Here is a 24,666-nt window from a genome sequence, read left to right as displayed (position 1 = left end):
TACATTAACCACCTCCTGTAGAACAAGGAGAGGGGACTGCAGATGAAAGTCTTTCCCCCATGGTGATTTTAGCTAGATAATGGCTTTCTTAGATCCAAGACCAAAAAAGTCCACAAAGAAACATTTTAGAAGATATTCCTCAAAACTTCCATGAGAATCCCTGAGAATGGCAGAGCTCTGAATGTGTCAGCAGGAACAACTCTTTTTTTCTTAGTGAATTAAAAATGGAGAGAGGAAGAAGTTCGCTTAGCTCTTGGAATATGGTGAGACCAATTAAATTTATTATATGAGCGTGTCATTGGTTTCTTTTTGGCAATTGTTTCGATGGGTATTTCTCTGACTCTTAGCCATGACTGCTGTCCTTAACATGAGGTTTTTATTCTTTCCCTGAAGCCAAAAGACGATTTATATCCTTTGCTTCACCCCACTATGCATTGCTGGACTCCATCAAGTGACCTGTATGTTGGCTGCGAAGAGGGTCATCTTTTAATGATTAATGGAGAAACCTTAAAGGTGACCGTGCTCCAAAAGATAGAAGACATGACACAATCAGGTGAGAAACTGCTCTGCCAAGGAGTCCCAGAAGTGCAGCTCTGGCTTTAGCTTGGCGTGCACTTGAAGATGGGTGCTTTCCCCATTTCTCCTTTCTCAGACACATCTTTGATTCCTCCTTCTCTTTTGTCTTTTAATTATTTCAAAGTCCTACAGACACTCCTCACAGCCAGCTACTGTCTATATGAAGAGTTGCTATGCACTTGGCATTCTGCTTCCTATTTGTATGTGTGTTTCATGTACCTCACAAATAACATAAGCAGATGCTTTATGACCATACATAGATGAGGTTAAGAAATGTGCTCAAATTCATATATATCACGATGCTAATGTCAATCCAGGCAAGAAGACTTCAGTCTAAATTCTTAGCTGCCAACCTGCATCCTTTCCCATGTACATGCCCCTTCTGCTTAGACAGCTGATCATGCCTTTTCCTGTCCCCAACTCTTTTCAACCCATTCTGCATGGTGATCATCTCCTTTCTTTCCAACTTCTTCATAAATATTACCTTATGTTGCCTGGTTATAATTTCAAAGAGAAACTTGGTATTCTCCCTTGGGTCCTTGGATATCCTTTCCTGGTCTCATCAGCTAAGGCCTCAGTTGGAACTGGGTCACAGGAGCCAGCATGTGCCCATTGAGGGCTGGGTGTAGACCCAGGGAAAAGTTCCCCAGGCCTGGCTGAGGTAGTCTCTGTTTCTATGGTTTTTATCATCTCACACCTTGATTTATGGAGCAAACTCAGGACTAACTTCACAGACTTTATCTGTCTGATCCCAACCAGGCAGCCCATTCCTGCCCAACTGCCCTTTTTGGGAACCATCTTCAGCACACGTCAAAGGCTGTGCCGCCTTGATTTCAAGCTCTCCTTACCCCAACTCTAGCTGCTCCATTAGTGTTATTCCCCACTCCTCCCCAGCAGGAGTTTTCTCAGCTAGCCAGCATTTCCTCCAGCCATTCCAGATATGCCTCCTAGCTCATCCCCCTGCCACATCTCCTCTCTGAATCTCCCAGTGCCCAGCTCACATACCATCCCTCCATGCTCCCCCATCCCAGTAGACTTCACAGGTCCAGCCTTCCCACCCGCCCTTCCCTTTACTTCATCTGCACCCTCCAGCCTTGTTCTGTTCTCTACTCCAGCACCTGAAGTACCACCCCAGTGGCTGTTGAAAGAGCAAGCCCCTTCCTGCTTTGTCTTTCCAGCATCAGCATTTCCCTCATGAACCTTTTTTAAATTTTCTCATCGTTTGTGTGCTTTTTCCAAATTCTGTTGGCTGGCTTTTGTCGTTAACTCGGTCTGGGGTGCCCCTCTCTTCTTTGTCTACTCGGTGAAACTTTCCTTCAGTGTGGCACCTTCCCTAGCCTCACACCAACCTTCAGGCACAATGAGGTGCCCTTGTCTGGGATTTCCTGGCCACAATCTTTTGTTGGAGCTTCGTCCTGTGCTATTACTATGGCCCATGTGCATGTCTATCTTTCCCATTAGTCATCAACTCTCTGAGGTCATTGAGAAACTTCATTCTTTGACTCCAAAACGGGATCCCAAGTATTGCCACAGAGTAAATTGGCACCTATATGCATTTTTAAAATAATTACAAAACAATGCTTCTCATTTCCAAACTTCTATCCCACTTTCAATGTATTTTGCACAATTTAGGATTTCATCGTAAATAGCCTTATATTGTTCATTATTTTCTTCCTGCATATTATTTCTTATAATTTTCATACTTTATTGCAAGTAATGTTGAATACATGTTTATTGAGCCTCTATGATGTGGCAGACACTAAGCAAGTTACCTTAAAGGTTATAGAGATGACAAAGGGTCTTGTGATTTCCACCCTCAAGCGATTTAGGTTTTATTGAAGAGGATAAGAGCAGTGATCTCATTAAGAGCAAACTTCACAAGTGCCATGGGATCCACATAAGGAAAAGCATCCAAGCTAAGCCATGCTGAATGTTGCATTTGAACTGGCTCTTGAAGGCAGTGTTCACAGAGGGAGATGTGGCTAGATGGAATTTTTGGCCTTGTTATCTCCATGGATACAAAAACATGGGAAGGTTGAAAAATATTAAGTGCCCAGTTTGGTGCATTGAGTATTATAAAAGAATAGTGCAGAACGAGGGGGCATCATGCCACAACTCACCTTTATTGTTCACTCAAGGCATTTATATATATATAGTTAATAACAGTAGGAAGACATCAAAATCCCTAGAATAGGGCCAGTGTGGTGGCACATGCCTGTAATCCAGCAGCTCAGGAGGCTGAGGCAGGAGGATCTCAAGTTCAAAGTCAGCCTCAGCAACTGCAAGGTGCTAAGCAACTCGGTGAGACCCTGTATCTAAATAAAATACAAAGTAGGGCTGGGGATGTGGCTCAGTGGTCAAGTGCCCCTGAGTTCAATCCTTGGTACCCCACCCCCCAGGGGAAAAAAAAAAAAAACTAGAATGGGGATGGACCTCAGTTGAAATTGTTCTTGTGAAGATTAATTTAGCCAATAGTTCTGGAAAGTAGGATCCTAGATGTGGGTGGCCATAAGCAGCAAGCACTCAGACCATGCCAGGACTCATAAGAACCTGGACTCCAGTGGCAGCTGAATTGGAAAGCAAGGACTCCTGTGCAGTGAGCAGTCTGAAGGAAAGAAAGGGCAGTGTGCTGCTCAGCCTCCAGCAAAATGGCAGACCACAGTAAGCAATAAGCAAATAACTGAATGGATGCCAACTTGAACCTTTGATTTTGTAGTTCCAGGTTGTCTATCTAAAAAGATAATGTGTTTTTGTTTTTCCTAAAAAGATAATATTTTATTTGTAACAAGGACAATATTTTATTAGTAACAAATGTTCTTATGGAACATTTTTTTCCTTTTTCCTTTCTTTTTACCCACTGTGCTTTATTTATTGACAAATAAATTTACATACTCTAGAATTCACAAATCTTAAGTATACATCTCCATCAATAATGTAGTTTTGGCTTATTTGTTTTTTTCCCCTCAACCTTTTCAACCTGAAAGTGCTTTCCTAAGAAATGAAATATATTTACTATATAATTCTATAATATTGATTACATAGATCTGAGGATGAAGACATGCAAAACACCTTGCTGGATTTAATTAGTGATCATTGCTGAGCAGCTTTTGTTAATTATTTACATTGCATTGTTAACTGTGTGTCCTCTACTTTACCTTTCTTTTAGAACCTCATCATATCAGCCCAGTCAGCCTGGTGTATCAGAAAGATGGAGTGTTTGCTTCTGGAATTGTAATGTATTTTACTTTTCAAAATCAATTGCTTTCAAGAAAAAAAAATCCCTTTTCATTTACTATTAGGAGCCATATTTAGGGATGTCAAGTTCTGCCATATTATTAATTAGTATTTTTCCCCTTTTGGATGCTATTAACAAATTTTATTATGAAGAATTTTAGTTAGATCCACAAGGTGAAAGAACAGTGTAATGCAGTATCATATAGCTATCTTACTCCAAAAAGCAAAATCAGTTAAAGAGTCCACTGCCTTTCTCCCAGGACAAAAACACATAGTCTATAACCCAATTCCGTGCTCCTTTCTGCAATAATGTGTTAGGGTGTCAAATATGAATCTGGAACATTTTCTCTAAGTTTTAGCTTAGACCTTGGGCATGACCACTTGCTTGCATATTGTCATGGTTGAGGTTAGGGTTAGGATCAATATTCTCCCCTGCCTGGAATTTACTTTGTACCAGGCACCACACTGAGTGCTTAACTTGTATTTTCTAATTGGTCCACACAACAACCTTATCAGGTATAGACTGTTAACATCTTCCTCAATCACATGAAGGAAGCAAGACTCACAAAGAAAGTAACTCACCAGAAAATACGTGAAGGACCTTGGCTTGAACCCAGGGATATTAGACTTCACAGTCTAATCTTCTCATTCATTAAACATACAGCCTGAGGCTAAAGGATCATAAGCTGGAGGCCAGCTTGGGCAATTTAGTGAGTTCTTGTCTCAAAGTAAAATAAAAGGGCTGGGGGTTGTAGCTCAGTGGTAGAGCACTTGGCTGGTATGTGTGAGGCCATGGGTGAAATCCCCAGTACTACAAGGAGCAACCCCTGCAAAAGCCACAAAAATTCAAGCAAAACAAAACAAAGTAACAAAGAACCAAGCACAGCCCCAGTAACACAGCCATATCATGTGCCTTCATGATATTGTAATCAATGCTGAGGTTTTTAATTGACCTATACTAAAATCTCAGGTCTACTTGTAGCTGTCCCCAGTCCATCACATCTCCAGGACCCTGAGGGCATCTGGGCAGTGACATCATGGTGACAGGTGCAGATCCACCTGCAAGAAGCAATCTGGAGCCCAAGCAACTAAGCTCAGCTTGTAACCCACCCCCACAACTTGACAAGTGGACTACCCACTCCTCTTCCCTATATTTAGTCTGCATTTGTGCCCTTTGTGACTTTTGCCCTTTTCAAGGCCATCCTCTGTGTTTATTTTAACTTACTTTACAGAAACAACAGCAGCATTTGCTCTGGTGAGGGATGCAGAATGGTGATGAACTTGAAGACTGCATCTGGCATTTCTCCCCCAATACCTAAGGCTCAAGCATCCCATGTCCAGCCATCTCGCAAACACCTGCTCTTGGTTATACCAGGGTTTAATTTAGGAAATGCAGGATACTTTTTCCCAAAGCCTCCTCACTGTTATAAAAATAACTCAAATTGTTTTTAAGGGTAGTGAAATTAACTCAAACCTATTTATAGCCAATCAGCCAACCAACTCATTTTTACTGGATGGTTGCCATTGTCTAGCACTGTGTGAGGAACTGGAGAAGAGGATGTGAAGGAAATAAAAGGCACCCCCACCCCATCCTTGGGTCATTTAGGAAACACACATAATAATGATTAAGAAATTTACTTAGGGCTGGTGTCCTTTGAAATAAGGAGATTGCTGCACACAAGCCAACAAACTGCCTCGTTTGTCCCACCTCCTTTACAGTGAAGAACATGGTGAGAGATAAATGCTAGACAAGCAATAAAGGAGTGATCAGCAAAATTTTAGGGAACTGAAAAGTGTGTCATAACAGAGATAAAACTGAAGAATGATCAAGGAACCTGGTTAAAAGTTGCCTGAATAAATATGAAAGAACAGTGTGTTCTAGAAAGTGTAAACACAGATGACCACGCCAAACAAACAGTGTTGGTAATCCACAGACTTTGCCTGATGAAGAAATTGTACCATGCATTGAGCAAGACTGACTTTCTGATTTTATCTCATTGTGTTTGGTCTGTAGGAAGGCTCTGTGTACTCCTTCATTATTAAAGATTCAAGTTATAAAGTGGAGACTTTTCTTGAGACTGAAGGGCCTGTAGAACATATGCTGTTTTCTCCCAGTTACAAAATGTTGCTGATTCAAACAGACAAGGTATGTGAGATGGTAATTTCTTGATATGCAATTTTCAGATAATATTATTGTCATCATTGCATGACAGGAATAAAAGACAGAGTGTGCCGCATAGTGATTTTCTACTACTCAGGAATCTTACAGTTACAAATGAAAAACTACCCAATTTCAAAGGCCCAAATGAAAAAGAAATGCTCATTTTTTTTCTTCTTTTTTTTTAATTTGTTCTTTTTAAGTAAGCATGGCAGTAAAGTATATTTTGACATATTAGACATACATGGAGTATAACTTATTCTAATTAGGATCCCATTCTTGAAGTTGTACATGATGTGATTGTATACTCATATATAAACATAGAAAAGTTCTGTCCAGTTCATTCTACTGTCTTTCCTTTTCCCATACCCCTCCCTTCCTTTCATTCACCTTTGTCTAATCCAATGAACTTCTATTCTTCCCTCTCCCCCACTTTATTGTGTGTTAGCATCCAGATATATCAGAGAGAACATTCGGCCTTTGTTTTGGGGGATTGGCTTATTTCACTTAGCATGATAGTCTCCAGTTCCACCCATTTACCAGCAAATGCCATAATTTTATTTTTCTTTATGGCTGAGTAATATTACATTATGTATATATATATATACCAGATTTTCTTTATTGATTCATCTGTTGAAGCTTGGTTCCATAGCTTAGCTATTGTGAATTGAGCTGCTTTAAATATTGATGTGTCACTGGAGTATGCTGATTTTAAGTCCTTTGAGTATAAACTGAGGAGTGGGATAACTGGGTCAATTTGTGGTTCCATTGTAAGTAGAAATGTTCATTTTCATTCATGTAACTGAAAGAACAAAGAGTGGATCTGAATCCAGGGGCCATTGGGCCTTATTTCTTGAATCTCTTAACTGCTTCCTCTCTGCAATTTCCATTGCTATGCAGACTCTCCCCTTGTGGCACTGAGAGCCTCCTGCAGCTCTCATTTGTACTTCTGTCCTCGTGATGACTTTGGTAGAATGTTACCAGCTGGGGAAAAAATGCCCTGGAACATAGATTCAGGTAGACAAGTCTTGTCTACCCCTGGATCAGTCACTATTATCAGGGGGAGTCTAAGCTCTGATTGGCCAGACCTCATGTCTAGCCCTGGGCCCTAGGTAGAGTCAACCCATCCATATATGGTTTGACATTGGGGATATAGGTTGTTCTCTAAAGAAAACGAGATCTCTTAAGAGAAGAAGGGAGCTGAATCAATGCAGAGTAAAAACTCATGACTGAGTTATACTGTCAGGAAGACTCCTAATTTAATAGAATGACCCTCAAAGGTCAGGATTTGCATCTACTTACATTGCTAGGCAACAATTTTAGGTAGATTACAAATAAAGTTTAATAAACTTAAATTTGAATATGGAAAGACTTCAGTTTCTGGTGATTACCAGAAGTCAAAACAGCTATTTTAATAAATAAATGATAAACTTACAACATCTATGGAGGAGGAAAAACTATTTTTAAAATTATCATAACAGAAGAGGAAAAAGACCCAAATAAAGGTTCAAAAAAAAGAAAAATATATTAACAAAGCAAAAATTAAATGAACAAAAGTAACAGAAGTTTGGATATGGTTAAAAAGAGAATTTATAAACTGGAAGGTAAATCAGAAATTCTTTAGAATGTACCCCAGAGAAACAAAAGGGAGGGAAATACAGAAGGTAGAATAAGAGACACAAATAATACAGTGAAAAGATCTATTTGATTGGCATCCAGACAGAAGAGAGAGTGAGACAGGGGCAATACTTAGAAAGATACTGACTTGAAAATTTCCAGAACTGATTAGAGATGAATTTACAGATTAAAGAAGACCAGCAAAGCCCAAGCAAGATCCATAAAACAATATTCACATTTAGACTTCCCCAAGTGAAATTCTTGAAAAACAAGACAAAGAAAAATTTTTTAATTAGTCTAAGAGAAAAGACAGATTACTTCAAAGGAATTTCAATTTGACTAATAACTGATTTCTCTATGGTAATAATGTAAGTAAGAAATAATGGAATATCTTCAATGTGGCACAGGGGTCAGCAATTATAGCCTGGGTATACTAATATTAGACAAAATAGTCTTGGTTTTTTTTGTTGTTGCTGGAGATTGAACCCAGGGCCTTGTGCATGCACTCTACCAATGCCTGGAATCCTTACCCAAAATAAATGGCTTTATTTATTTATCTATTTATTTATTTATTCAAATTTTTATTAGTTATTGACGGACTTTTTAATTTTTTTATTTATTTATATGTGGTGCTGAGAATCGAACCCAGTGCCTCACACATGCTAGGCAAGTGCTCTACCACTGAGCCACAACCCCAGCCCGAAAATGGCTTTATTTTGAAATAATAAAAAAATTAAGTTCACCAGGAATATATAAACATTTGAAATACTGAGGCTGGCCTTTGAACTTGTGATCCTCCTGCCTCAGCCTCCTGAGCCACTAAGATTACAAGCTTGCACCACCATGCCCAGCTTGGCTTAAATCTTTACTCCCTTATTTTGTCTTGTAGTATCCTCCTTCTCTGCTTTCTTCTTCTTTTTCTCTTCTTACAATTGTCTTTATTTAACTTTAAAGATTTGGGGGGATATATGATTTATTGTCTGAGTCTCCCAGTAAAACATAAGTGCCAGGAGAGCAGGGAATTTCTATCTATTTTGTCCTCTTACAGAGCCCCAGCATCCATTCAGTATTTGTTGACAGAATGAATGAGAGGTAAAATTAGCAAATACCTGCCAAATTTTGAACTACGCAGAGTTGTATTTTTTAGTTAAATAAGAACATTTTGTGTTTAGAGGCTGGGATGTGGCTCAGCAATATAATGCTCGCCTAGCACATGTGAAGCCCTGGGTTTGATCCTCAGCACCACATTAAAATAAAGGTATTATGTCCAATTACAACTAAAAAAATAAAAATTAAAAATCAAAAAATTGTGTTTCATTCAAGTAAACTTGAACCAGTTGAAACCAAGTTACTTATTGCTAAGTGACCACATTATATCATAGCTGCTTGACAGAGATGCATACATTACAGATAGATTTTTCTAGTTTTGAGAAGTGAATCTGAGAGCTGAGAATGACAAACAAGTCATAAAGTAACCGCCTCAGCCACATTTTGAGGATTTTTACAAAGGCTTGAATTTTAAATCCATGCCTCCCCTCCCATTGTGTTTAACATGTGCCAGGATTTAGTTCATCTTAAAAACTTTTCTGTTTTTCCATGTTTTCCAACTTCTCTACATAAATACACATTATTTTTAAAATCAGAGAAAGTGTTTTGTTATGTTTTATAAATTTAAAAAAAACAAATGCCTGGAATCAGGGAAGTCCTATTTATTATTTTAATTAGTGAAAATGTATCAATCAATCAATAAACAAATCAAGCATCTAGAGTTTAAGTTTTTTAAGATCAGTTCTGTGATTTTCCATCACCTATTCCTACAAGGTGCTTTGTTCATAGTAGGCATTAAATAAATATTTGTTGAACTACATACACAATGTTGTAAGATGTTTCCTTCTTTCTTTTATCAGGGATCTGTTTGTATCTACACTTTTGATGAGAAGCCAACCTTAGAAAAAGTCCTAGATGCTTGTGATGGGAAATTCCAAGCAATTGACTTTATCACACCTGGAACCAAATACTTCATGGTAAGGAATATCTTAATATGGCACAATAGGATTTAAAGATATGATGTTTCTGGCACTAAGGTTGTGGCTCAGCGGTAGAGCGCTTGCCTAGCGCATGTGAAGCCCTGGCTTAGATCCTCAGCACCACATAAAAATAAATAAATAAAAAGCAAAGATATTGTGTACAACTAAAAGAAATAAATACGTAAAAAAAAAGATGTGATGTTTCTAGATTAAATTCCTATCCATATCTAATTAGGTAACTTTGGAAATTCATGTACAAATAAGAGGCAGAGGGTATTTTTGAGTACTTGTAGAAAAGCCAAACACTTTCATAATCAAATCTTTTTTGCTCAGGCAGAATGATGTCATCCTATTGTGACTCCATAATATTATCTTAGAAGCCATCCTTTTAATATTCACCACCCAAGTCTGCAAGCAAGGATTTCAACACATTCATGCTAATGACTTGTCAGCACCCGGTAATCTGTTAGTATTTATCTCCTTCCAGAGTGATAAAACAGCACCACCCAAGAATGAAGATTAAATATGTGTCGTTCACACATCATTAATTCAGCCTATTTAGGGGAGAAAAGAAAATTGGTGCATTTAGAAACTGAGTATTTCTGGGCTAGGAATATACCTCAGTGGTTGGACACTTGGCTAGCATGTGTGAGGCCCTGGATTCAATCTCCAGGACCAGCAGGGGGAAAAAAGAAAGAAAGAAACGGAAGAAGGAAAGAGAGGGGAGGAGGGGAAAACTATGTACTTCTTTCCCAATGTCTATTGTTTATCCTTATTGATCTCAAGAAACATATTTCAGTTTTCATATGATTTATCAATGTTCTAAAAAATAAAACCATACAAGCCATGCAAGGCAGCAAAAACCAAGAGAAAAACTTGGAAGAAGCCGGAGGGGGGAAAAGGCAACTTACCCAAAGAAGAACCAGGATAAGAATCACATTGAACTTTTCTTCTGAAACCATGCAAACAAGAGAATACTTAAAATATTGAAAGAAAGAAAGAAAAAAAAAAAAACCCTACTAACTTGGAAGTTCGTATCCAGTGAACTAGCCTTCAAAAGTAAAGAAGAAATTATTTCTCCAAAAAAAATGAAAATCAAGGAAATTTCTTGTCAGTAGACTTGCCTTGCAAGAATGGTTAAAAGGAATTCTTCAGAGACATAGATTTAGCAGGCAGAAAATCAAAATCAGTAGGGACATAGTGAAAATGAACTGCATCATTAATCTACTGCACATAACTGACATCTACAGAATGCTTCATCCAACAATAGCAGAATACATTCTCCCCTCAAGCTCGCATAGAACATTCATAGAGAGAGATCACAGCTGGTCCACAAAACACGTCTTAACAACTTTGAAAGAAAAATAAACCATACAAAGTACGTTGTTAGAACACAATGGCATTGATATATAATTAATTATAGGCTGGGTATTTCTGTAGTAGAGTACTTGTCTAGAATGTACAAGGCCTGGGGTTCAAGCCCTAGGACTGTTTAAAAAAAAAAAAGTCAATAATAGAAACCCTCCCACACCTAAAAACTTGGAAATTGAGCAACACACTTTTAAATATCAGATAGGTTGAAGAAAATGTCTCAAGAAAAATTTTTAAATTTTAAATGAAAATTAAATACAACTTACCAAGTTTGGGGGATGCAGTGAAAGCAGTACTTAGAGGGAAATTTGTATAATATTGGATACCTTTATTTGAAAAGAAAAAGCTAAAATCAGTCATCTAAGCTACCACCTTTGGAAACTAGAAAAAGAAGAGCAAATTAGATCCAAGTAATTGGAAAAGAGAAAATAAAAATTATGGGATAAATCAATAAAATTACAAATAGGATATTGACCTAGAAAAAGGAGCCCAGAATCTGATTCTTAAAAAACATTGATAAAATTGATAAAAATTTAGCCAGTTTAATTCATTTTAATTAAATAAAAATTACTAAAATCAGAAATGAAAGAAAGGTCATCAGAGCAAAACCATGATAGATATTAAATAGATAATAAATGAATATGATGAGTTACTCCATGCCCACAAATCTCATAATCAAGAACAAACGAACCACTTACTTAGAAGACAATCTTCCAAAACTCACAGAGAAATAGTTATTCAGAAAGGGCCTAAAATCAAAGAAATTGAATAAATAATTAATAACTTTCCAAAATACAAAGCACCAGGCCCAGAGGGGTTCACTGGTGAACATTTGAATAAGAAATAATACCAATCTTACAATCCTTTTTAGAAAACAGAAGCAAAAGGAATACTTTCAAACTCTTTTCTCTGAAGCATTACCCTAATAATAAGACTATACAAAAACATTACAAGAAAACTGAAATATAGACCAATATCTCTCATGGTCACAGATGGAAAACATCCTCAACAAGTATTAGTAAACTGAGTGCAAAGATATGTAAAAAAGAATTTTATACCATGACCAAGTGTTTGGTTACACCATGGTTTGTTTCAGGTATACAAGGCTGATTCAACATTAAAAATCAATTAACCCATCACATCTAGGTTAAACATGATAACCTAAACAAGAAAAATCACATTACTTTATCATTACATGCAGAAAAAGTGTTTGGAAAAAAATCTATTTCCTATCTATGATTAAAAACTCTCTGAAAATAAAGGGTAGAAGGAAGCTCAGCCTGATAAAGAATACCTACAAAATACTTTCAGTTAACATCATACCTACTGGTACAAATTCCTATTCAGCATCAAACTGGATGTGTGATCTAATGCAATAAGAAAAAAAAAAGACACAAAAGGTATATATATATAGACTGGAAGGAAGAAATAACACTATCTTTGTTCTCAGTTGTCACGATTACCTTTGTAGAAAATCCTAAAGAATCAACAAAATGCTACTAGAACTAAAAGATTACACCAACATTTCAGGATACAAGCTTAACATGCAAAAAAAGGACAATTGTTTTCTTATATACCAATAATGAGCAACTGGAATTTTTTGTGTGTGTGTGTGTGTGTGTGTGTTGTGATGCTGGGGATTGAACTAGGGCCTCACACTTGCTAGGCAAGGGCTCTACCACTCAGCTGCATCCCTACCACACCATTGCCACCCCGACCCTACCTCACCCCCTTTTTTTTTGTGGTACTGGTGATTAAAACTGAGGGAACTTAAGCACTGAGCCATATCCACAACTCTTTTTTATATTTTATTTAGAGATAGGGTCTCCCTAAGTTTTTTAGGGCCTCATTAAATTGCTGAGGCTGGCTTTGAACTTAAGATCTTTCTCCTGTCTTAGCCTCCCAAGTCACTGGGATTACAGCTATGCAGCACTATGCCTGGCCAAACAATTGGATTTTGACATTAAAAACAATACCATTTACATTAACATCACTAAAATGAACTAGGTGTAAATCAGACAAAAAGATGTATATGCTCTATATGAGGAAAGCTATCAACCCTGATGACAAATAAGATCTAAATAAATGAAGAGATAGTATACAGGACTAGATTCAGTATTGTCAAGTTGTCAGTTCTTCCCAATTTGATCTATAGATTCAGTGTAATTACAATTAAAATCTCAGTTAATTTGAAAATTGTCACACTGATTCTAAAATTTATTTAGAAAAGCAAAAGACCCAGAATAGTCATTACAATATTGAAAGATAAGAACAGTCAGAGAACTGACACTCTGACTTCAAGATTTAGAATAAAGCTATAAGAATACAGATAGTGTGATTGTGGTAAATGTATAGACCAGTGGAACAAAATAGAGAGCCCAGAAGTAGATCCACACAAAAATACTCAGTGGTCTTTAGCAAAGGAGCAAAGGCAGTTCAGTCAAGAATGGATAATCTTTTCAACAAATGGTGCTGGAACAACTAAACATTTACATGCAAAGGAAAAAACAAAGAATTTAGATACAGATCTTACAATTCTCTCTCTCTCTCTCTCTCTCTCTCTCTCTCTCTCACACACACACACACACACACACACACACACACACACACAATATCAAAAAACTCCTAGAAGACAACATAAGAGAAAATCCAAGTGACCTTAGGCGTGGTGGTAACTATTTAAATACAATACCAAATCATAGGTGGAGCTCAGGGGATTTTAAGGCAGTGAAACCATTCTATATGATACCATGATGATGAACATGTGTCATTATACATTTGTCAAAACCCACAGAATGTATGATACAAAGAATGAATGAACCCTAATATAAATTACAGACTTTAGTCAATACTAGTAAATCAACATTGGCTCATCAATCATAACAATGAACCACACTAGGGAAGATGTTAATAATAGAAGAACTGTATATGTAGAGGGGGAGGGGAACACTATTTTCTGCTCACTGCTCTAAAAAATAAATTCGGTTAATTAAAAAAAAGAACAGTGTATGATTTCCTATTTTCTAGGCTTATTCATTAGGCAATAATTGCATTGACTTTCTAAGTAATTTTTATCTTAAATATATTACATGAAAAACTCTTTATTTTACTTTTCTAATCCTAGCTAGTTATTATATGTTACTTAAATTGTATTAAAGACATTTCTTCAGAAAAAAGTGTTGATGTTGAACTTGTAAAATAATTATGTAGAAGCTATATTAATATGATGACATTTTAAAATTTTGTTTTAATTGTAGATGGTTACAATACCTTTTATTTACTTATTTTTTTAATTGATTAATGCCTCACACTGATGTACTAGAAAGCGATTTAGAACATTCATCTGTAGAAAAATCTTATTTTCCATTTAGAGTTGCCTTTTTCTTTTACAGACAGTCACACATTCGGGGGAAGTTTGTATTTGGTGGATGGAGGATTGTATTTGTGAAAGCAGGATTTATCTGAATACTCCAGTAAGTGTGCCTGATAGATTTTTTTTTTAATTGAATTCTAATTTGGTCTGCCTTCTATATTCACATTTCAGTAGTCTGGACAAATACTTGCTACTGAAGGTTTATTACATTTTCACCTTATAGCTTTAGAGTAATCCTTGTGTACAGAGTCTATGCTGCATCCCAGAGAGTGAAACATAGCATGTTATTTCGTTGTATAGGAAAGGATAATTTTTTCCCTGATAGCAGTTACTTCTGAAATCCTAGTTGTTTCTATCTCATTCATGCCACAGCTTCATTGTAGACCTGCAGGTGTCTCTTGTGTAGGCTCTTTGCAAGGCAAGCTGAGGTTCCACCAGCAAAAAGCTTTAGTGCCAGGGCAAGGGAGGAAGAGTATGCTGGGGTGGGAAGGAGGGCGGTCATTGCTTTTACTCAGAAAAGAAACAGCCCCTTAACCATAGATAGTTAAATGGCCCTGCTTTACAAGGAGATCAGTTAGAAATGAAAGAAAATTACCACTCTAACCAGATAAAGCCAAAATTAAAAAGTAAGGGCTATTGGTTCAGTCAATTATAAAGAACAAAACTTGTCCGGCCTCATGTGTGCCTCAGTCCAGTCGCTCAAATCATATTACCCAAGGACCTGTTTCTCTCTGTCTCCACCATATGCCTTTAGTTTTACTTTTGTCTCATTTAGTGGGCTGCAGATGCCACAGACTCCAACATTACACCTCATTGTCAGGGAAGAAGCTTCTCTTTTCTATCTATTGTTTTGATGATGTCCTTGAACTAATTAATATGGCTAAGGAAATGAGAAATGCTAATTGGCTTAAGCTCAACCTCAGAAATGGGAGTGAGATCCATTCCACTCAACCCTGAAAATAGGGAAGGGTGGTTTCTCAGTGCATATGCAAGAAATTTGCCAGGAGGAGAGTGTATTATTGCAATAGAACGAACCACAACCTCCACAGCACCTGTCTCAATGTGATACCAACATGATACTGCATGTTCATCGTGTATTTTGCATAAAATAATGTTTTAAAAAAGGACCAAGAAACAATTGTAATGGTGGGACTTTTGTATTAATTATCATCATTTGCTACATTATGCAGTTCTAGATGTGCTATGGATCTTAGTAGGTCAGGAAGTCACAACCTTTCCCCTTTATAAAATTAAAATCTCAATTATAAAAGACTAAGTATCATATCTTATGTTAGAATATTACAAGATGCATAGGACACATAATTCCATGGTATAAATGAAACTCTCCCTCAAAAGTAAAGTTAAAAACTCTGGACTAAAAGACCATAAAACAGAAGACTCTGTAATTTGTGCGGCAAATGCTTATCTGTATTCATTTCTAGAACTAGATAAGATCTTACAAGTTCATCTGATCACATCTCCATTTACAGATGAGAGACTCAAATGCTTACCAATACCCCCAGGGCCCTATTTAACCTGGTCCCATCCTGCTCCTCTTGGCCAAGGAGGGACACAGGCACCATCAGAAGGCCTCCACCAACTTCACAGAGCTCCAAATCAGGCCTTGGACATTCATGAGATCCAGCCTGTGCTGTGGAGGGGCACTGGGTTGTCCCTTTTGGAGGACACTACTGCCCTACAGAGAATTGATCCAGACAAGCCCAGTGATGCTGGGGCCAGATCTGCCTGCCTGTGCCACTGTGAACCCAGTGGTCTTCAGGGAGCCTGGCTCAGCCCCACAATGGCTACACACCAGCAGCTTTCCTTGATGACACCTTCAAGGGTACAGAAGACTCCTCTGGCTAGTGCTATACTTCTTTAGATTAACCACTTTTGCCCTGGGATGGAGGAGAGTTTCAGGTGATTATTTGGGGAATACACACACACACACACACACACACACACACGCATTAAGAAGTTTCATAAAATCTCTCAGGTAAAATTAAGATTAATAAAAGCCCACTAAAATTGCATTGTAATGGGGCAGGACACCAGGTACTCATATGAGCTTTGTCACAGCTATGGGATCCTAGGCAGTTGATGTACTCCTTGGCCTCTGTTTACTATTCTGCAAAATGATGATTTTTTAAGTTCTTTTTCAGTCCTAATATTCCACAAAGAATAATCATAGATAAGTTAAACATTTCTGAAATATTTAAAGATTCCTTAAATATTATAGGAGTTAATTTATTCTCTTAGACATTGTATTCTATATAAATAATTTGAAATAAACAGGGATCTCTTATGCCCTTCTTTGAACTGACATAGTTATCTTCTTAAGTCTTCCTCCATCATACCAGCGCCCCAAGATCTACATTACTTGGAGAAAAACAGTTGTTTTTAAAAATCACATTCTACAAAAATGTCTAGAAGATTCTAGAAATTAATTTTAAATATTTTATTTTTATTATTTTGGTCTATTTTTTTCACAATCATTTAGATAGATGATTGACATAATCATTTTAACATCATTTAGAGATTAAAATGATGCTATGGTTTAAAGTTCCAGAAACCTCTTTATATTCTATCATTCTAATTTTAGCAAAATAAGATGTACAAGGGCTGGGCTTGTGGCTCAGTGGTAGAGCACTTGCCTAGCATGTGTGAGGCACTGGGTTCAATTCTCAACACCACATATAAATCAATGAATAAAATAAAGGTCCATCAACAACTAAACTAAAAATTTTAAAAAATAATATGTACAGATTCCTGTGACTGCTTATACAATTGGAGAGCTCAGGAGGCTTGAGTCTGTAATTTGAAATAAGTACCACACCACATACCACACTTACTACTCTCATTCTGCAGTATTTTCAAAAAATTGTAGACATTTTTTTGTTTTGCTTGTGATTGTTTTTTGGTGCAGAGAATGGAACCCAGGGCCTTGCACACACTAAGCATAGCTCTCACAAGGAGCTGCACCCCAGCCCGGTAGACTTCCTACCTGCAGGAAAGCAAGCTTCATTTTGTGGGGTTTCTCTTCAACAGACCACAGCCCTGGCTTGCTCTCCCTCCTCCCACTCCGCTGTTGTGGGGACTGTGGATGGCTACGTGTACTTCCTGGATGTCCAAGAGGTGGACTCCCCTGGGGTGATCCACAAGGCCTTCCTCTCCAAGTCTGCTGTGCAGTACCTTATGTGAGCACCTCCTCCTCCTGGCACACTTCTGTCAGCCTGTCTGTTGAGGATTCCAGCAAAACTATCACTGTTTTGAATCTTGAGTTTTGCGTGTTTCATTTGGTTTTCATATAAAACCTTCATTTGGTTCAGTGTTCACAAGGTACAGAGGGGTGTGTATGGAAAGTTCCCCGAACACCAAGTTCTCTCCCTGGAGGCAGCCTGTTACGAATGTCCTGTGTCCCTTTCCAAAGGCATTTTATCCATAAACAATTGCAAAGATAAGCACTTCTTTGCATTTGTGAATAATTATTGAGCGCTCACTTGTGCCAGGTGCTTCTGTTATAGCTGCTCCTCCCTCCATTTTACAGGTGAGGATGATGAGGCATGAAGAGTTTAAACAGGCAGCGGCATGTGTTGGGATCAGAGACCAGGCCTCTGGGCCTCAGAGTCGCTGCCACTGCTCTTAAAGGGAGCAAACTACACAGTGTTCTGGACCTTGTTTTATTTTTCACTTATTTATTTTCACTACTCCCCAAATAGTCTATCTTAGAGAATTTTTATGTCCACATAAAGACCTTCCTCATTCTTCTTTATAGATAGCAGCATTGGATTCATTATATGAACATTTCAACATTAAAAAAAATAACAGTATGTTAATAGACATTCAGATTGTTTAAAGTCTTTTAAAGCATTATTTTAAAGAAGACAGTGTAGATACATTGTATTTGAACTTAAAAGCTGTTGTTATTATTGCTCTTTCTTTTTAAAATTTATCAAAACAGTAAATATTACACACTGACATTTGTGCCCTGCTTGACAGCTTACTGGAGTTCATTGGATGGGACTCTTAAGGAAGTCTGCTTGTCCCTGCTGGACAGATTAGGGGATTCAGGTCCAAAGAGGCACTGAGAAGACTTTGCTGAAGGTTTTGCAGGCAGCGTGGAGGAGCTGGTTTCTGCCCTCTGTGCTGTTGCTGCGGAGCATCCAGCCCGGCCTGCTGTCACCAGCCGGCTATCACCTCCCCACTCTACTCTGCTCTTCTATACACATGGTATTTCCTGGGTGCCTCTTCTTTCTCAGACCCACTTCTCTTATTCTGATTTGTCTCTCCTCACTTTTTCTAATTTGAGGGACTAAAGAGATGTTTCACCACATCCTCCTCATCCTGCCACAGACCATTCATGGGGTACTGAATGTCACACCCAGCCCTAATTTGAGAATGGCTTATTCCCACTTGAAATAACAAGAAAGCTCTATTGACTTACTTTATTCATTTACAGTGACACAGTTGTCCATGTTTCGGGCATCTTCCTGTGTGGAAGGACATCTTCATGTCCTCTGTGGTATGGGTATAGAGCACAGTGGTTACGTCTACCTGTGATTGCTTGGCTTTCACAAGGTCAGAGACTTATTAACTACCATTGGTGATGGGTTTTGAGCATATCTCCTTGGCCACACATCCATATACTTGTTCACTATCTCTCTGATGAAGCAAGTAGGATCTGATAATTAGATTTCTTCTTTCTAGTTTTGATCAGCGAGGAATATTTCTGTTTGTTGGATCCTCAGAAGGAAACATCTTTATTATGAATGCCAATCCTTCAAGCTCATTTGAGATCCTAGGATTCGTAGGTATGACAGAATATGTATTAATTTAAAATACCATTCACTTTATTTCAAAGAATTTCAGGTTAGAAAAATAGAACTATAGCAAAATAATTATTTGTATTATGTTTTCAAAAAGAGAAACATTTAGATAACAGTCATTTAGGAGGATCCCCACATTATATGTAGAGGTATTTGCTGTGTTAGAGTTACCTGCTATCTGATGCTAAAGAAATTTCTTGAATCAAGTATTGAATGTGGCTGAATATTTCTGATGTATATTTTAAGGAGGAATAAGGATAGTTTCTCCCTGAAATACTTTTAAATGATATTTAGATGTTTAATATTTATTTAAGAACTAATTCTTTCCTCTCTGGCTTTAAGTACCAAACATGTATATATTCCCTCAAAAACATTTTCTAAATTCATTCATGAATTTCTAAGAATATCAAGTGCCTAGTAAGAGCAAAATGCTAAATCTAGGCCTGTGGGAAATGAAAAGGTCAAGGAGACAACTTAGTGAGGGGAGAACAAAGCAAAGTTCTACATTGGCCCAGAGGCAGAGCAATTAATTCTCCCAGGTGTGAGGGAAGGAGGTAAAGCTGTGTACAGGTATGGAGGTGAAGATGGTCAAGGAAGGGTTTTCCAAAGAAAAGTAGTGAGCTCTGAGGATTCCATAGGTGTGGGATGGGATGTATTAATATTACAGCTCAAGATAAAAAAAAAATTTAATGAAGTCTGATGTAACAGGGAAATGGAAGAGTTTATTAGAAGGTGCCCATGACAATTAAGTGTAAAAGATGACAAAGGTCCCTGAATATCGTTCCAAGGACTCTGGAATTTATTCTGTGCTCAATGAGACATCATCAGAAATTTCAAGATGGAATTGACATTATTTGGCTTTGGCTTGGTCTTCAGAGGATGACTCAGGCATGCATGTGAAGGATATAGTAGAAAGAAAAGAGAATGGAATAAGAGAAATGAATAAGGAAGCTGTAATAGTAGTCAAGACAGGAGATAACAATACTCGATCATAATGGCAGCTGGTGTTTATTGAGGGGTGCCTTGCTATATGATAGCAAGTTTTCTACGGTGTGTGTTAACTCCATTAGCAACTCTTGTGAGATAGATGACTGTTGTTATTCACTTTTTATAGATGAGGCAATTGAGGCACAGCAGGGTTAAGTACTTGTTCAAGATCACACAGGTAGGTAGTGGAAGATTCAGGACTCAAAACTCAGAAAGACCAACTTCAGGTCATGTGCACAATGCACAAACCCATGCAGTGTCTTGGAGAGAGAGAAGAGGAAACAACTCTGAGTGATGGGATTGGTAGGACTTGGTATTTGATTATATGTGAAAAGGAGGTATGTTAGCTTCCCAGTCCTATAACAAATACCTGAGATAAATCAAGTTATAAGAGAAAAGGTTCATTTGGGCTCACAGTTTGGGAGGTTTCAGTCCATAGTCAGTCCCATAGCTTTTGGGCCTGTGGTGAGGCAGTACATTTTGGCCAAGAGCTGCTCACCTTAGGGTGTTTGGGAAGAAAAGGAAGACAGAGGAAAGAATTGGGGTCCCAATGTCCTCTTCAGGGCATGCCCCCCAGCAACCTAACTTCCTTCCACTGAGCCCCACCTCCTAAAGATTCCACCCTTCCCAATAGCACCACAGGCTGGAAACCAGGACTTGACCCCAGAGTCTCTGGGGGAAACAATACAAACCACAGCAGGAGAGACCAGCATTTACTCCAAACTTTCTAACCTGGATAGTGGAAGTTTGTGGTGTCATTAATTTGAAGAAGAAAGGTTTTGAGGCTTCAATTCTGTATATTTGAAGCCAATAAGCAATTCATTTGGGGATATTTAGCATTAGTTTGGAGATAGAAATACACAGTTCAAGGCTTGATAATAGAATTCTGATCTTGAAAGCATGAACGTTGATTAGTGAAGCAAATCTGAATGTTTACTGGAGCCAAACAAGCAATCTCAATATGTCAATTAGATGGCACCTAGTGTGGTAGATCCTGTGACCAACCTCAGAGTGGACAGATACATGCTGCCTAAGTATCCCACTTCTTAACATCTTTCCTTGGCCAGTGGGTGGGATGAGAAACTGGGAATGGAACACTAGTCTGTTTTGCATTGAAGGTGTGGACAGAGGAAGAGGAGGCAGTGGAGAAAACTGAGGCTGGGTCAGAGTAATGAGAAAACCGGGAGTCACAGCCCTGCCCCACCAAAAAGCATGAGGAAGGCGGGCTGGGTGAAGGTGCAGCTGTGACTGGTGTGAGTGCTGCAAGGATGATCTGCAGGGAACCCCTGAGAGACAAAGAGGTCAGGGAGGGACTAGAGGTAAGAAAATGGAGTGATTAAATGCCAAGACTATTTTAGGAAGTTTACCCAGGATGGAAGAATCAGATACCAAACTGAAGGGAAGCAGAGTTGAAGGACAGTTCTTATCAGAAGACAGAGCAGAATAGAAGGAGACTTGGGGACACAAGACCAAAGAAGTGATTGAGCTTGGTGGGTGTGGGGGTGCCACTGTGGCACACACCTGTGATTTCAGCAACTCAGGAGGCTGAGACAAGAGGATTTCAGGCTCAAGGTCAGCCTAAGCAACATAGCAAGACCCTGTCTCAAAATTAAAAATAAAAAAGGCTGGGGGTATAGCTCAGTGAAGGGGTATAGCTCATTGAAGGGGCTCCCCTGGGTTTAATCCCTACCACAGACAAACAAGAGGTGATTGATAGTGCAAGGTCCAATTGGGTTTGGAGGGGTAGTCTCAAAATCACAGATGGGGCCTGAGATTGATTCCTGCCTCATTATGGAAATAAAGGAGGAGGAACGAAACTGCAAGAAGATGAGAGAGTCAGGATAAGAATCTTGAGGCTGAGTTTGAGTGAGATGGCCTTGATCTTCCTGTTGAGGAACAGGTAAGGGCATGCATTACGTGCACATCTGGGGAAGGGGCTGAAAAGGGGGACAGCTGCAGTATCACCCCTCCGAGATGGAGAGGTAAGTGTGGAGTGAACCCACAGTGGGCTGCAGGCACAATATGCCTTGCTGATGTACAGATGCAAAGAACACCAGTGCCTGAGCTCATCCGATATTTAGAGTGGGCAAACTCGGCTGGGGCTGTAGCCCAGGGTAGAGTGCTTGCCTTGCATGTGTGAGGCACTGGGTTGGATCCTCAGCACCACATAAAAATAAATAAAGATATTTGTCCATCTACAACTTAAAAAGTTAAAAAAAGAGTGGGCAAACTGGCTGGAGTGCCTGTGCCAGGGCACAGGGCACACGGGGCAGATGGGTAGAGATGATAGACTCTGGAAGCCACCCCAGATGGGAAAGAAGCTAAACCAAGCTGGGGGCACTCTGCTGATCTAGATATAATCAGGGAAGATCTTCCATCAGTTCATCAAGAATGTTTTTTTTTTTTTAAAGGTGAGCATCTTTTTTTTTTAATATTTACTTTTTAGGTGTGGATGGACACAACACAATGCTTTTATTTTTAATATGGTGCTGAGGATCGAATCCGGTCCCTGCCCGTGCTAGGCGAGCGCTCTACTGCTGAGCCACAATCCTAGCCCCATCAAAAATGTTCTTGTCACTTATGTTTAAAAGTCACTGGATATACTGATAAATAAATTTGGTTCTAAAGTTTGTATAAAGGTAAGTCTATAATGTGATATCATAATTGGGGATGGTAAGAAGTTCTGACCACAGGAGCATCGATTTCCATTTGCTTTCAGAGGTGAGCAAGGACATTCTACAAATATCCACGGTGTCTCTTTTGGAAGTAGATGTGGTACAAGTATTGGTGCTTTCTTCACTTCCAGAAGCAGAAAAAAGCAGGTTGGAATTATTTACTGTGCCCAAAATACTACCAACAGGTAAAGAAAAACTGACAACCCAACCTATTCTATCTTTGACTCAGCAAAAGTGTTGTTATAGTTGTTTTTTGGTCTTTTTTTTTTCTCCTAATTACGTCATTTGTGAAGAGGTAAAATGGTTATTTTTTGTGCATCTTTACAAAGTTAAACTGATGTGACTGTGGAACAACCTGAAATGTGCATTTCCCTCTAGACCTTGTAACTCATGAGTCTGCTTTATTAGCAAAGAAAAGAAAAAGGATCAACTGACACTATGTCATTTTGTGATGTCTCTTGTTTTTGTAGCTCTAAACATATATAGTTAAATTCAGACTCTTTACAGTATAGTTACCTTCACTGATAAAATTTTTTTTAAAGAGAGAGTGAGAGAGGGAGAGAGAGAAAGAGAGAGAATTTTAATATTTATTTTTTAGTTATCAGCGGACACAATATCTTTGTTTGTATGTGGTGCTGAGAATCGAACCCGGACCGCACGCATGCCAGGCGAGCGTGCTACTGCTTGAGCCACATCCCCAGCCCAATATAAATTATTTTTTAAAACAACAAAAAAGTTTTACTTCATCTTCTCATAGTTCCAAGAGCATTTCCTACTATGAGTTTATATTTGTATACCATTTAGAATAGTGTCTGAGATACACTAAATATTCCATAAGGGCTTGAGAAATAAAATAAAATACAGAGATAGTCTTTGCTTATACACTAATATACCCCAACTTACAAAATTCAGATTTATTGATGTCTCACTAATAAATTACAAAGAAAGTTATCTGGGTGAAAAATTATGAGAAAATAGATACTTTGTTTTAGATGACAAATATATTTGGGTAGCAATTTTACAAATAAATGATTATAGAGTATAAGAGAAAATCTCAAAGAATATTTTGTTTTCATTAGGAATCTCTATACTATGTACGTTTATTTTATTTTTAAAATTTATTTATCTATTTATTTTTTGGTGCTGGAGATTGAACCCATGGCACTTTAACACCGAGCTACATCCTCAGCCCTTTTTATTTTGAGACAGGTTCTCACTAAGCTGCTTAGGGTCTTGCTAATTTAGAGACTGGCCTCAAACTTGTGATCCTCCTGCCTCAGCCTCCTGAGTTGCTAGGATTACAGGGTGTGCCACCCTACATGGCTCATATATTTATTTACTGAGGTGTCTTTAAGTTAATTGATAAAATTAACTAAGACCAGCAAAAGAGATTTTACTCATCAGTCATCAGTATTTTTAGTGTAAATAAATTGTTTTAAAATCATTTTCATAAATGAATAGCCTCTGCAATATTAAGTGAGCACTTAAAACTTTTATTTTGCTTCTCATAATTGTTAATAATGATAAAGAATAAAATCAATATATGGTATAAATCAGTTCTCTTCTTCCTCAAATCCTATAGTTTCTGAAAGCTTCACTGATGAAAGAGGGAAACTGAAAGAGGAGCTGATTCATTTGTACCTGTATGAGATGGAGCACACTCTGTCCTCTGCAGTCTTGGACTTTCAAAGTAACCAAATATATGGCTTCTGTAATCAAGCACCATACGTCTGTAGCTATCTTCTTCCTGAAAAAGTATGCCAAAACTCTAGCATGCTATCACTCACCTTAGCAATCAACATTGACAATGTGCTATTTAGAC

The 24,666-nt window shown here is 38.2% G+C and overlaps 1 protein-coding gene across 5 annotated transcripts in view; it reads left to right on the top strand.

Moving 5' to 3' along the window:
• The window catches only part of Cfap43 (cilia and flagella associated protein 43), an 88,695-nt gene that overhangs the window by 20,729 nt on the left and 43,300 nt on the right, over window positions 1-24,666 (top strand). For all 5 annotated transcript variants that reach the window (XM_015494760.2, XM_048807286.1, XM_048807284.1 and 2 more), the window contains exons 6-14: window positions 394-553; window positions 3,743-3,807; window positions 5,825-5,956; window positions 9,493-9,609; window positions 14,376-14,456; window positions 17,405-17,553; window positions 19,064-19,167; window positions 22,889-23,029; window positions 24,427-24,599. In XM_015494760.2, the coding sequence (XP_015350246.1) occupies window positions 394-553; window positions 3,743-3,807; window positions 5,825-5,956; window positions 9,493-9,609; window positions 14,376-14,456; window positions 17,405-17,553; window positions 19,064-19,167; window positions 22,889-23,029; window positions 24,427-24,599 (1,122 nt within the window). The remainder of the gene's footprint in view (window positions 1-393; window positions 554-3,742; window positions 3,808-5,824; window positions 5,957-9,492; window positions 9,610-14,375; window positions 14,457-17,404; window positions 17,554-19,063; window positions 19,168-22,888; window positions 23,030-24,426; window positions 24,600-24,666) is intronic.

This window comes from Marmota marmota, unplaced genomic scaffold, assembly GCF_001458135.2.
Source record: "Marmota marmota marmota unplaced genomic scaffold, marMar, whole genome shotgun sequence".
Taxonomy (NCBI): Eukaryota; Metazoa; Chordata; class Mammalia; order Rodentia; family Sciuridae; genus Marmota; species Marmota marmota.
Note: the sequence above shows the minus strand (reverse complement) of the source record. Positions and strands in the feature narration are given on the sequence as shown.